General features: G+C 46.6%; 2 protein-coding genes across 2 annotated transcripts; one reads left to right on the top strand and one right to left on the bottom strand.

Annotated features, from left to right (window-relative positions):
• Window positions 1–371: 371 nt before the first annotated feature.
• Window positions 372–2306, bottom strand: LOC135618190 (9-cis-epoxycarotenoid dioxygenase NCED3, chloroplastic-like). The gene has a single exon (XM_065119050.1). It carries the CDS (start codon window positions 2152–2154, stop codon window positions 505–507), a length of 1650 nt encoding a protein of 549 aa, XP_064975122.1. The 5' UTR covers window positions 2155–2306; the 3' UTR covers window positions 372–504.
• A 5608-nt stretch (window positions 2307–7914) lies between these two features.
• Window positions 7915–9664, top strand: LOC135618280 (probable indole-3-pyruvate monooxygenase YUCCA5). The gene is made up of 3 exons (XM_065119159.1): window positions 7915–8764; window positions 8839–9210; window positions 9336–9664. Exons 1-3 carry the CDS (start codon window positions 8093–8095, stop codon window positions 9558–9560), a joined length of 1269 nt encoding a protein of 422 aa, XP_064975231.1. The 5' UTR covers window positions 7915–8092; the 3' UTR covers window positions 9561–9664.
• Window positions 9665–12199: the final 2535 nt, after the last annotated feature.

Genomic DNA, 12199 nt, shown 5'->3' with positions numbered 1-12199 from the left:
GGAGAGGACCTTTCCACGCGGGGCGTCCCAACGAGCCTCGACGTGATCCGATCCGCACGGTCGCATCGGCAACCCCCGAGGGACTCCGAGCAAGATCCCCGACATTCGGACCCGAACCAAGCCACGTCGGCCTCGAGACCACGGCTTAAAGTTGTTTACACTAACACTTTTATAAGTATAAAATTATAATTATATTATTATCATGTAATTTTATGTCAGAATTATATATATATATATATATATATATATATATATATATATATATATATATATATATATATCCAGTCAACGTATTTTTTGTGAGGAAAATTGATGTTCTTCAATCGAAACTTTCTACTTGATGGCAGGTGTGTATGTGTAAAGGCAACGATCTACTAGATGACAGATGTGTACATGCGGCGAGGAACAGAAACGAGAAGGTTGCAGAGAAGAGTACGTGTAGTCCGGTCGATCACCATCGCCCGACCGAAGAGCAAATCTCAAAACTGAGGGACGAACGGAACACTACTGCTGTTGCCGACGGAGATCATCGGACCTTACGAACGTGCCGTGGAATCCATACGGTACCCTCGACGGTAACCTCACCGTCGCCTCCAAGTCCATGCTCCGCCCGTTCACGATCAGAAGCTGCGACATGCCTCGACTCTCATCGTGCACGAATTCCACCACGAACCCCTCGTCTTCCTCCCCGCCTCCGTCGGCGCGGAGGGGAACAAACATCGGCTCGCCACCGAACCGGTCATCCCCGTAGTCAAACCGCCTGACCTCCCCGGTTTCCAGGTCCACCTTCGCCACCCCGCCGCACCTGGGCCACGGCTCCGCGATCGCCAGATACGCAAACCGAGTCTTCCTGCCGAGACGAGCCCGGTTAATCTGACCTGCCTCCAGGTTCAGCCCGGGTGCAATCTCCCTCCGGCTCGATTCCTCCGTCTCCAAGTCGAGCCGGATCTCCGATAGCACCGTCCGGATGGGCGCCGCCGCGTCCTCCACATCGGAGAATATGGCATCGGGCGGTGACATGCACGACCCGATGATCACCACCGTCCGCCCCTTCCCTTCGCGGCACGTCTCCTCCCACGCGTTCCACAGGTGGAAGCAGAAGCAGCCGGGCACGTCGATCCATCGGATCCTGGATTCGTCGGCGTCGTACCTAGGCAGCACCCCGAACCGGGGGGTCTTGCTGCGGTCGCACCGCACGGGCGAGCCGCCATGCAACATCCTTGAGAGCTCGAAGACCACTTGTTGGTCGGGGATGATGGCGTAGTTCTCGGTGATGGCAAAGTCGTGGATCATGGTGGGCCGGCGGAGGGTGATGGCGACGTCGCCTGACTTCTTCCCTGTCATCGGGTGCACGTAAAAGTACTTCAAGTAGGGCTTGCAGATCACGTCATAGCTCAGCGCGAACAGCTCGCCGCTCACCGGATCGATCTTCGGATGCGCTATCATCGAAGTAACCTGCTGCCCAGCGAAGCTATGCCGTCCCACCGTCTCGAGATCTCCGTCGGCGGTGACGCGCACGTGGTACGGGAGGTCATCTTCTGACATGGCCAAAAGACGGCCGCCGAAGTACACAAGTCCGGCATTCGCCACGCCCGTGCCATTCGCGGGATTTACGATCCCGGCCGCGGTTCGAAGGTAGAATAAAGCAAGTCGAGCGATTCCCGAGTGACCGTGAAGCTCGCCGATAGCCTTGGGGAACAGGGTCCGGCCGAGAGCTGCCTCCTGCAAGAGGCGGCTCGTGCGGGTGTACCGGCAAGAATAGGAAGCATCTGCAGGGCCAGAGAGCGAGACGGCATGGATCATGCCGTCGCCGTCAAAGAGGTGGTGCCCGCCAGCTGGTGGAAACATCGGGTTGGCACCATTGCGCACGTAAACGCCGAACAGCACTGGCGGAATGCGACCGGTGACTTCCAGCCCGTGGACCGGCGGCGACTCAGGAACGGGCGTGAAGTTGCCAGAGATCTGCACGGCTGGGTCGACAGAGCGAGGGAGAGGACGTTTACCCTCCAACCCTGCAACGATACCGCTCTCCACGGCGTCGAGAATGGAAGCTAGCACTTTCTGTACAGGGTTCAGTGGAGGGGCACTGCTAACTAGTGGATGAGATAGCGGTGGACCTCTGGGCTTCTCTAGAGGAGGAAGCAATTGTGACATTCTTCTCTTCTGAGTCAACCCTTCAAGGACTGGGACCTTCGAAGGAGAGATGAGGAGGTCCCTCCTAGAGGGAGAAACGAGGGGTTTCTGAGGAGGAGTACTCTCGGTGTGCGGAGAGTGGAGCGAGCGACTGACGCGAAGGGAGGCCTGAGCCATAGCTACTGCTTCTGTGCGGATGAGCCCTAGGGGTTAGGGCTTTAAAACCTCTCCAGGTTTATGGTTCTTGCGATGACGACATAGCAGATGGGGTGGATACTACGGGATGCCGTACATAAAAATGGCCAACGAAAATCGAGGATGTGGTGGGGTCAAGAGCCGGGTGAGTCACACAACTGCCTCCGTTTGGGGGGTTTCGGTGTATTGCATTATTCCGAATGTAGTAACACAGTTCGCCTTTCGAGAATGCATAAATGGACCTCCGACTTGCATGATATACATAGACGAACACGTGGAACGACCACGATCGGTTACAGTTGGTTCGAAGGAAAGGCTGCTATGAGACGGGGCTACCACCTGCAGGTTGAGCCAGGCGGGACGAACTGCTCGGGCTATCGAAGTGCACGTGCCATCCGAGTGGGTACTACGGTTTAAAAGGAGGAAGCGCAGATCAGCTGCATCCCCGGAGCAGCGTACTCAACCTCGGAGTCCCAGATCGACTGTGCACATGCCACGTTAGGCATCTGTCGCGGCGGGCCCGCGTCGCCCGCGAGCGGCAGATTGCCACGTGGATTTCTTAGTTCGCACACCGTTGGACGAGAGGAGCATCTAACCCGCGCTCGTACACAGGTTTCACGTCGGCGGCGTTGGGGAGTGGGTCCCGTCAGCGCATCCAGCCAGCGGAGTCTTCGGTCGCCTTTCGACAATAAAGTCCCGGCAGTACTCTCGACACCCGTCGGTGGTTTGACCGCCCTGACGTAGGCGCACGTCGATTGGCCTCTATTCGGGACCCACACCACTCTAGTCGACGTGGCCGTATAAAAGACAAAGATGCACCAAAGCGGTAGAACAGTGAAAAGTTGTTAGTAAGATTCTTTTGTGACTGGTGACGGAGACTGCATCCACTCATACGGTCAATACTGCCCATTCTTCGCGCTCGTTCGTTGCATCCACCTCACATGTACTACTGTCTTCCTCCCCCCCGGTCTAATCTTGTCGTCGACTGCAAATTTCCAGGGCGATTCGGCAAGATGACAATTCTAATGGTACACGTCCGGAGGAAACATGGTAAGCTTGCGGATAAGAACTAATCATTTTTGACAGGAACCTAATCGACAGAAGGGGTGGATAGATCGAAGCTGTTCATTAAACGGATAGATCATAACTGGAGCCAAATCGGGTTCGTCGCATTCCATTGTTCCGAAACAAAAACCAGCAGTATGTGAGGAATGCTTCAAGAACAGCAGCACACCAGTAAGCCCGAAGCGTCCAAGTAATCCATTGTAAATGAGGTCACTCGCAGTAGCAGTGAGATTGACAGTAAGGAATGCTTTGAAAACAGCACAATGAGTGCAAGCAATCCAGAGCAAGTGATGACACTCATAGTAGCAGTGAGATAAGTATGGGCTTTCGTCCTCCTTGCGTCCGCTTGGTGGTGCAGCGTTCTCGAAACGGCACACGACAGTTCACCTTCCACCATCGGATGTGGTATCGGCTAACTACCCAAGTTGATGATCGAGTATTTGACCAAATGTTTTAGGGGATAAGCATTCGGATCTACAGATTTGAAACCATTTTAAGCTCCTTTTAAAAGCGCCGACCCGGTGGAACAGCAAGCTACATGCATAGCCCGCTGAAATCCATCGATCACCGATGGTTTCGCGCGGTGGTCCCACGAAATCTGGACTTCCCATTCGTCCGCTAAGTGCGCTGAACGCCGGACAAAGTTTGCATGCAATTGCGTCGAACACGTGCAACCACAAGCGTCGATCACGGTGTTGGCCGAGGCAGTGGGTCACACGCTACGAAGCTACGTGGGTAGGATCCGAGATGGGCGGGACCCGTCGAGTACGCCGCGACGCGGAGTCCACGTGGGGTGGAGGGAGTATGGCCCGCGGAGACGGGCTCTGCTGCACCCCTCTCCACGCGCCGCATCCAACTGCTGGAGGCAAACGCTCTGTCCTCATCGGGACCCATCTTATGCCACTAATAGTCGACGCAAAAAGTCGTTTTTTCTGAACGACCACCAAACAGCGGATCAGGGATGGCGAGTGAGTCCACGTGACGCGGGGCCGAGAGCGCGTGCCTGCGTTGGACCACAGCGTGGTTTCTGAGTTGGATTATCCCACCACGAGTACATCATCGACTCTAGAAATGATCCAAACGACATAAATCTAATTTGGTAAGATTTAATATCTTATTTTTTATATAAAGTATTAATTTTATGAAGATATTTTAGGAATAATGCAACTTAAAGTTTTTCTTGGGAATTTCAGGTGTTTATAGGAAAATATAATTTTAATACATAATTTTTATAATAATGTTATATATAATATGGTTTATATAAATTTCAAAGAAACATTTTGATTGTTTGGGCCTCAGAAAACGTATGTTACTGAATATATGATCTACCAAAATCGTGACTTAGATCGCCACATTGTACGAAGTGCTAAAACCCTAAAAGGCCCAAAACGAGCACCGTTGTGTGGATGCATAGACTTCATGGTCTTGAGGAATTAATTGGGACTTGATTGGGTTCTTCATTAATTGAATCATGGCGAATGTATTAGAAATCTTGAATCTGAAGTATTAATTCGACGATCGAAGCTAGTGCATTAACCCTAATCAAAGAGTTGAGTTTCTCAAAGTTTTTGGATCCCCATCCTCATCCATCCGGATAGTAGAATGAGGCATACATCATTCAATTCGATAACATATCGACAGTAGATGTGACCAGTACAGGCATGTTTTCCTGCATGGTGTGATAGATGTGAGTAAAATCTAGATCAATCAGATTTGGTGTAAGAATGTTTGCCCGATGGCTAAGGGATATTCGGATGCTTGTTTGATGATCGATCTATATAAAAATCAAGATTGAGAGGATTTTTCATCGTGATCATTATGATGCTCAAGTCAATGACCGAATAAAATTATTTTATAGGGAATAAATCAAAAGACATATAAAAAAAATATGTTAAAAATTAGGTACTAGAGTTGCTATTATTCTTGAGATTAGTAGTGGTATGGAGCAAGCTACCCGACAAAGTAAGCAACCAATGAAGTAAGTGACAGCCTTATGAGAGCAAGAGAAAACAAGGGTTAGGGTTATTATATATTGGCAATCTTGTGATTTAGAGAATATCATAGGGTACCTTGAAAATAAAAAAAAATTCATTAACATTATGTAAATACTAAAATACTAATATTATCCTAAGATAATATCAATATTTAAGTATTTATAATGTAGCATCCAAGTCAAATAATTTTATTTTAAATCTTATTAAACATCAATTTATATTTGAAATATGGATCGCGCCTCATAGCACATTTCAGATGTAGTAAAGACTCGATCACCAAAATAACAATCATGATTGGGAATCTCAAAGAGATGAGGGGTATTCTTTGATCATCTAATTAAATGTACCGGAATGAGCAACAATGAAGTCCAAAATAATAGGATCCGTTTGAAAACAAAGACTAAACTATTAGCTTAGCACAAACCCAATCACGAAGTATGAGATTTTGATACCACACTACCAGCTTAGCACAAACCTCCAAGCACATTACATTTGGTTTCCTAGGGAATCATGTCACAGGATAGGTGAATCAAATCCTTTTACGTGTCATTCCCCAAATCCATGCAACTATTCCAAGACAGTGCAACGTAGCATCAACACCATGCCCTCGAAACATGAGGGCACACATTACAATGGAGGACTGCTGCCCTAAACATCTGTCCTCCTCATGCGTGGAGCAAGATGCTCCACGAGAGGAAGAGGAAGCTCTGGTGAAACCCCACGAAGCCTTGTAGAAACCGGTGCAAGCAGCTTTCCAATGTGCTTTACTCTTAAGCGTATCAGTATCATATACTCACTTACCATGTGATGGTGCACTTTGGAAACTGGTTTTAGACTAATCGAAAGCACCGCAAGAAAGGGAACTCAGTAGAGCGTAAGCCATGAAGTCATCCTCATTCATATGTCAGTATGTCACTATAATCTTTTATCATCTCGATCTATATATTAAGAAGACGAAGTACGTTAACTTTATCGAGCATGATTAGTGGCCATCTAATTTAACTCGATCATCATTTATATTGGATTATTTATAATCACATGGACCCATCAAACTTCGTGTGGGAGCAACTAATCCATTTAGAATCGATCAGAAAATGTTCTCGATGAGTTAGCATAACCTAACCTCTCACAGAGATCTTGTGCACGGGTCCTCTCTAATCATCAACGACGATCAAGAACTATATCTCAGCACCATTGTAATATCCTTTGTTCTACTACTAGGCCTCTTTTGAAGAGGGAGAAACTATTTTTGCTACTACATTGCGATGATCGAGAATGGATGCTAAATCTTGTATGCCGTCCTTGCTACAAGCATACATCACATTCCTAGGAAGCCACAAAAACGAGTCGCGTGCTTATGTTTTGCCGGAAAGTTGTGTCATCGAGCTTTGGTGAGCTGATAAACGCTTAAACAAAGGCATTAAGATACGTGGCCATGGCGCTCTTCCTCCATTTGTCTAGCGCAGAACTAATGCACATCGACGAACGGTGGTGGTGACCAATATTCTCATGCTCATTTCGAGGCAGATGGAGTGAGAACTTAGTTAAGGGCGGCGAGTTCTTCGTCTCCTCATGACATGCCTGAAAAGAAGAGCTGCTCACGAAACCTCGAGGTTTCGTGCACATGCCTTCACCATTAATGAAAGAATTCCTACTCCATCATTCCCAACCAAAGCTGGCAGGCACTACGCGAGCGATCCAAATTGCTTTGTGAATCGGCCACCGCTTAAATTAACTTTGGAATAGAGTTTTTCTTTTATTTTCTTCGAAGAAAATTGTGGATAATTGTGCATCCAACCGGAGTTAATATTGTGGGTGGTGAGGAAGCGCCGACTACATCCAGGGCGGATGACCAATGAGGCCGTGTGGGTCCCGTCCGCCGTCAGATTTCCCCAGTGGGATCCACACCGCATCCGCGGATCTAATTGATATGGCTCGGGCGTTGACCGCCCGGGAGAGGAAGCGTATACTGTAGCAGATCATTGCATCAGAGCCATTCGCGTCGAGATGATGACGACGACGACGACGACGATGAGGGACAAAGCTGTACCATTATCCTCGCTATCGGGCAATAATAATGATCTCGACCACCGCTTGACTAAACGACGCCAAGAAGCAATTTTGGCCAACAAGCAAGGCATGAAAAGTGTATTTGTGGCTCTCGGGAGGAACACTGCGGATCAGGCGAAGAACGCTGTCGATCGACATTAATGCAGCATGAAATCACAACGATAACCCCTATCGATCTCACTAATGATGGATCAGACAGCTACTGCTTCCCAATGAGTGCTCGAAATGGATCCTCCGTCAAGACTCGAGTGTGGTGCTGTGCAGTGGATAAACATTAAAAAAGAAAAAAAAAAGGGGGGTCGATCCCACCATTTCTGTACACCGATAAATCACTTCATTCGATTCTCATGAACAGAATAGAAGAAAGAAAACTTGCATCTTGCTGGGAACCTCGTCTTAGATATTGAAGAGATCAGCATGCTGCAGGGTCATCATTTGAGAACCTCCCCTATTTAAACCCCTCCCCATCATCCCACCCTTCCCCACTTCAGCACGTCTCCATTGCCTCATTCTCTTCTAATTCCCACTCACTATCACCTTCGCTATCCGAAATCCCATTGGTACTCCGACGACTATTCCAATCACAACTTCCAAACCTTCTCCAGCTCTGTCCTGTTTCCTGTAAACAGCCAAGAATGGCCGGCATGACCGATCGAGTACAGTGCCTTCCCCCAAGATGTGTGTGGGTGAACGGTCCGATCATCGTCGGAGCTGGCCCGTCCGGCTTAGCCGTCGCAGCGTGCCTGAAGGAGCACGGCGTGCCCTTCGTCGTCCTCGAGCGGTCCGACTGCATTGCCTCCCTCTGGCAAAAGCGTACCTACGACCGCTTGAAGCTCCACCTCCCCAAGCAGTTCTGCCAGCTTCCCAAGTTCCCCTTCCCCGATGATTTACCCGAGTATCCTACCAAGAAGCAGTTCATAGATTACTTGGAGTCGTACGCTCAGCACTTCCAGATCCGCCCGCGGTTCAACCAGTCCGTGCAGTCGGCGAGGTTCGATGAAACGTACGGATTGTGGCTGGTGAGGACTGTAGGGTCCGGCACCGCGGCAGCAAGCCGGAGCCACGAGGTAGAGTACATTAGCAGGTGGCTGGTGGTGGCGACCGGCGAGAATGCAGAGAAGGTAGTCCCCGAGCTGGTGGGCCTGGGGGAGTTCGGCGGCGACGTGATGCATGTCTGCGACTACAAGTCTGGCAAGGCATACCGCGGGAAGCGCGCGTTGGTGGTCGGCTGTGGCAACTCCGGCATGGAGATCTGCCTCGATCTCTGCGACTACGGTGCCTTCCCGGCTATGGTGGTCCGCGATTCGGTAAGTGGCCATTGTCGTACGACCCCAAACATATCCTAGCGTGGATCGAGCTTGTTCATGAAACGTGATTACAGGTTCATGTTCTGCCGCGGGAGGTTCTCGGGAAATCGACATTCGAGTTGGCCGCTCTCCTGATGAATTGGCTGCCGCTGTGGCTAGTGGACAAGACTTTGCTGGTGTTGGCGCGGCTTGTGCTGGGCAACGTAGAGAAGTACGGCCTGAGGAGGCCTTCAACCGGTCCTGTGGAGCTCAAGAACACAGAGGGGAGGACCCCTGTTCTGGACGTAGGAGCTCTCGGTAAGATAAGATCCGGTGACATCAAAGTGGTCCCCGGAATCAAGAGGTTCTCCCCGGGAAAAGTCGAGCTTGTCGACGGCCGAATCCTCCACATTGACTCCGTCATCTTGGCGACGGGATACCGCAGCAACGTCCCTCAGTGGCTTCAGGTACTAGCAAAGATTCTCTTCTCTTTCAATTCGACAGTGAGTGCACGAACATGACGACACACCTCGATGTCGGCTTGAGAAGAAGAACGGGAGATTGACCTACATTTCTTTGTTTGGGTTTGCAGGGATGTGATTTCTTCTCCAAAGATGGGTTTCCCAAGACGCCATTCCCAAACGGGTGGAAAGGACAGTGTGGACTCTACACTGTCGGTTTCACGAGGAGAGGCCTCTCTGGCGTTTCCTCGGATGCAGTGAGGATAGCCGACGACATCGGCAGTATGTGGAAAGAGGAACTGAAGTTGGCAAGGAGACCCATCGCCTGCCATGGGAGATGCATCTCGCAGATCTAATATGTGACTCGGATTGTAGACCAGTGTAAAATAGATCGGCAAGAGTGCACAGAGCTCATGTTTTGGATTAGAAACGAGCCTAATGAACAGAGAACAGTTGATGATGATCATGAGGCTTTTCTCACGTTGACACCATTGCATATCACTAAACCTCCCTCTCTCTTCTCCCTCAAACTCAAGGACAAACAAGACCAGCTGTGTGTAATCTTTACAGAACAGTAATGGCTAGATGCTTGTGCATGTAAGCTTGGCTTGAAGGATGATAACATGATATATGAGGACGACATCCTATAAATTCTTGTATAGTTGGAGATATTATCATACGAATGAATCATTCTATTAAATGCAATCCGAATGTCTCCATCCATATATTTGTCTTCTCTTGTTTTTTCTTCTATAGTTCTCTTCTTCCTTCTTTCCTTTGAATGTCTTTACGCTATTGGAGATTTGACTGAATGGCCAAACATTCAAGGCTTAGGAAGAGATCCTTTATAAACTCAGCATCTTCTTCAATGCTACAGCTAAGGTAGAGGTCCACTGTGATTAGACTCATCCGAGAACCACTTGGCCTTCCTTTGAACTATGTATATATTAAGCTGAAATCATAAGATTTCCTTTGGTCAAAAAGACAACATACTGTTTTTTAAGATAAATTAACTGAGATGATAATCATATATTGCTAAGGATTAACAAGCTCAAGTCATATATATATATAGAAGTTTAACCTTTTGGATTTAATTAGCCTTATCTTTTTTATATATTAACTCTAATGAATTTGATTCAGGCTCATCGCTTCTTAATTATACGATATAATATTTGAACTAGGTGGATAAAAAGAAATGAGCTAGTTAAATTAAGATTTGACTAATCGAAGTTGAATCATACTGCAACGAATAGATACGAACGAGTGAAACGTCTCGTAATATTAGAAAGATATAGACTAAGTTTGAATCTTTAAAAATAATGAAAGAGATGAGCTCAGAGGATGTGCTCATTTTGCTAGCGATTGAAAGCGATAGATCACATATAACATCTTTGACCCATAGAATATTAAGTATAAATTTTTAGGTTGAATTATTGTTTGATTTGATACATGTTGGTTGAATTAGTGTTGATATATATTAACTATGGTCTTATCACTACAATATTTCAAAGTTTGGAAGTATTATATGTGGAATGAAGGATTTTGACTATCAAATCAATTGATAAATTATTTAATCTAATCTATATATTAAAATAAGTGTGTATGATTAACTACGATAGTTATAAGGCATAAAACATATGTTAGGCCGAAGTAAAAGATCAGACAATATGTCGAAGATTAGAATTATGTGTCAGAAGTTTATCGGAAGCTCGCCGAGAGTTCATCAGAAGCTCGCCGAGAGTTCATCAGAAGCTCGCCAAGAGTTCGTCGTGAGTTCGTTAGAAGTTCGTCGAGAAGTTTGTCGAAAGTTCGTCGAGAGAACAATTGACATACCGGACAGAGATGACTTAGTTAAATATATTAATTATCATAGTTAGACCATAAGTTAAGTTAGGATTAGGAGGTAATCTCACTAATTTAGTTAGGGGCCAACTAGGCCCTTAACATGGCTGAATTGGGTTGGTTGAATAGCCCATTCAGCACTTGAAGTCACAGCCGACGGTGACACCGCTTGAGACTCAGTCTCCCAAGTGGACTAGGCGGTGGTACTGCCCAGACTGGGCGATAGTACTACCAGCAGTTAATGCTACAAGGCAATAGTACCGCCTTGTCATGCGATAATACCACCCTGTCATGTGGTGGTACCGCCAGAGCTCGGTCTCCGAGCTTTATCAAGCGATCATACCGCCTAAACTAATCGGTGGTACCATCCAATGTCAGTATGTAGACGGTGATACCGTCCAATAATAACAGTGGTATCTCTAGTACCCAGAAAATTCGAGACGAGACACTTTTTTACTCCAATTTTGAAGCTATTGGAGCCTATAAATACCTCATCATTTTCTATATGAAAGGATACGAAAGAATGAACAATATCTTGAAGTCTTGTTAAGTGTTGTAAAAGTACTAAAAGTCCTTCTCATCCATTCCTTTCTAAGTCTTATGATCATTCAAGAGATGTGTAAGGCTTATAAGGATTGTCTCATAAACCCATAAAAATAAAAAAGTACTATAAAAAGGATGGTTGGTATTTGCTCATTGAAGGAAGACTATTAGTGGATATCGGTGACCTCGAAGGAGAAGGAATCAGAAGTGAATGTAGGTCACAACGATCGAACCACTATAAATTCTGATATGCTCATTTTCATTCTATTTTTTATTACCACTATTACTTTCTAAGTTAATTGTTAGTTTATTTACTCTAAAGTGAAGCACCTTCCGAGCACTATTTTATTTTTTGCTGAACTAATTAAACCCCCTAGGTGCCAACTCGATCCTAACACTATATATGACTATACCAATATGTCTCATAAAAAAATATTATTTACTATTTCAAATTAAAAAAACTTAAATAAATATAAAAACATCCAAAGAGACTTGAATTTTTTGGTTGATAGTAAAACAATGGACAACTAACAGCCATTAAGCATTGGGAATAGAATTAGATTAAACATGTAAAAATCACTTACTTTTGAGGGAGATAAATGCAAATTTT

This window comes from Musa acuminata, chromosome BXJ2-8 (assembly GCF_036884655.1).
Source record: "Musa acuminata AAA Group cultivar baxijiao chromosome BXJ2-8, Cavendish_Baxijiao_AAA, whole genome shotgun sequence".
Classification (NCBI taxonomy): domain Eukaryota; kingdom Viridiplantae; phylum Streptophyta; class Magnoliopsida; order Zingiberales; family Musaceae; genus Musa; species Musa acuminata.
This window is presented reverse-complemented; position numbering and strand designations above follow the sequence as displayed.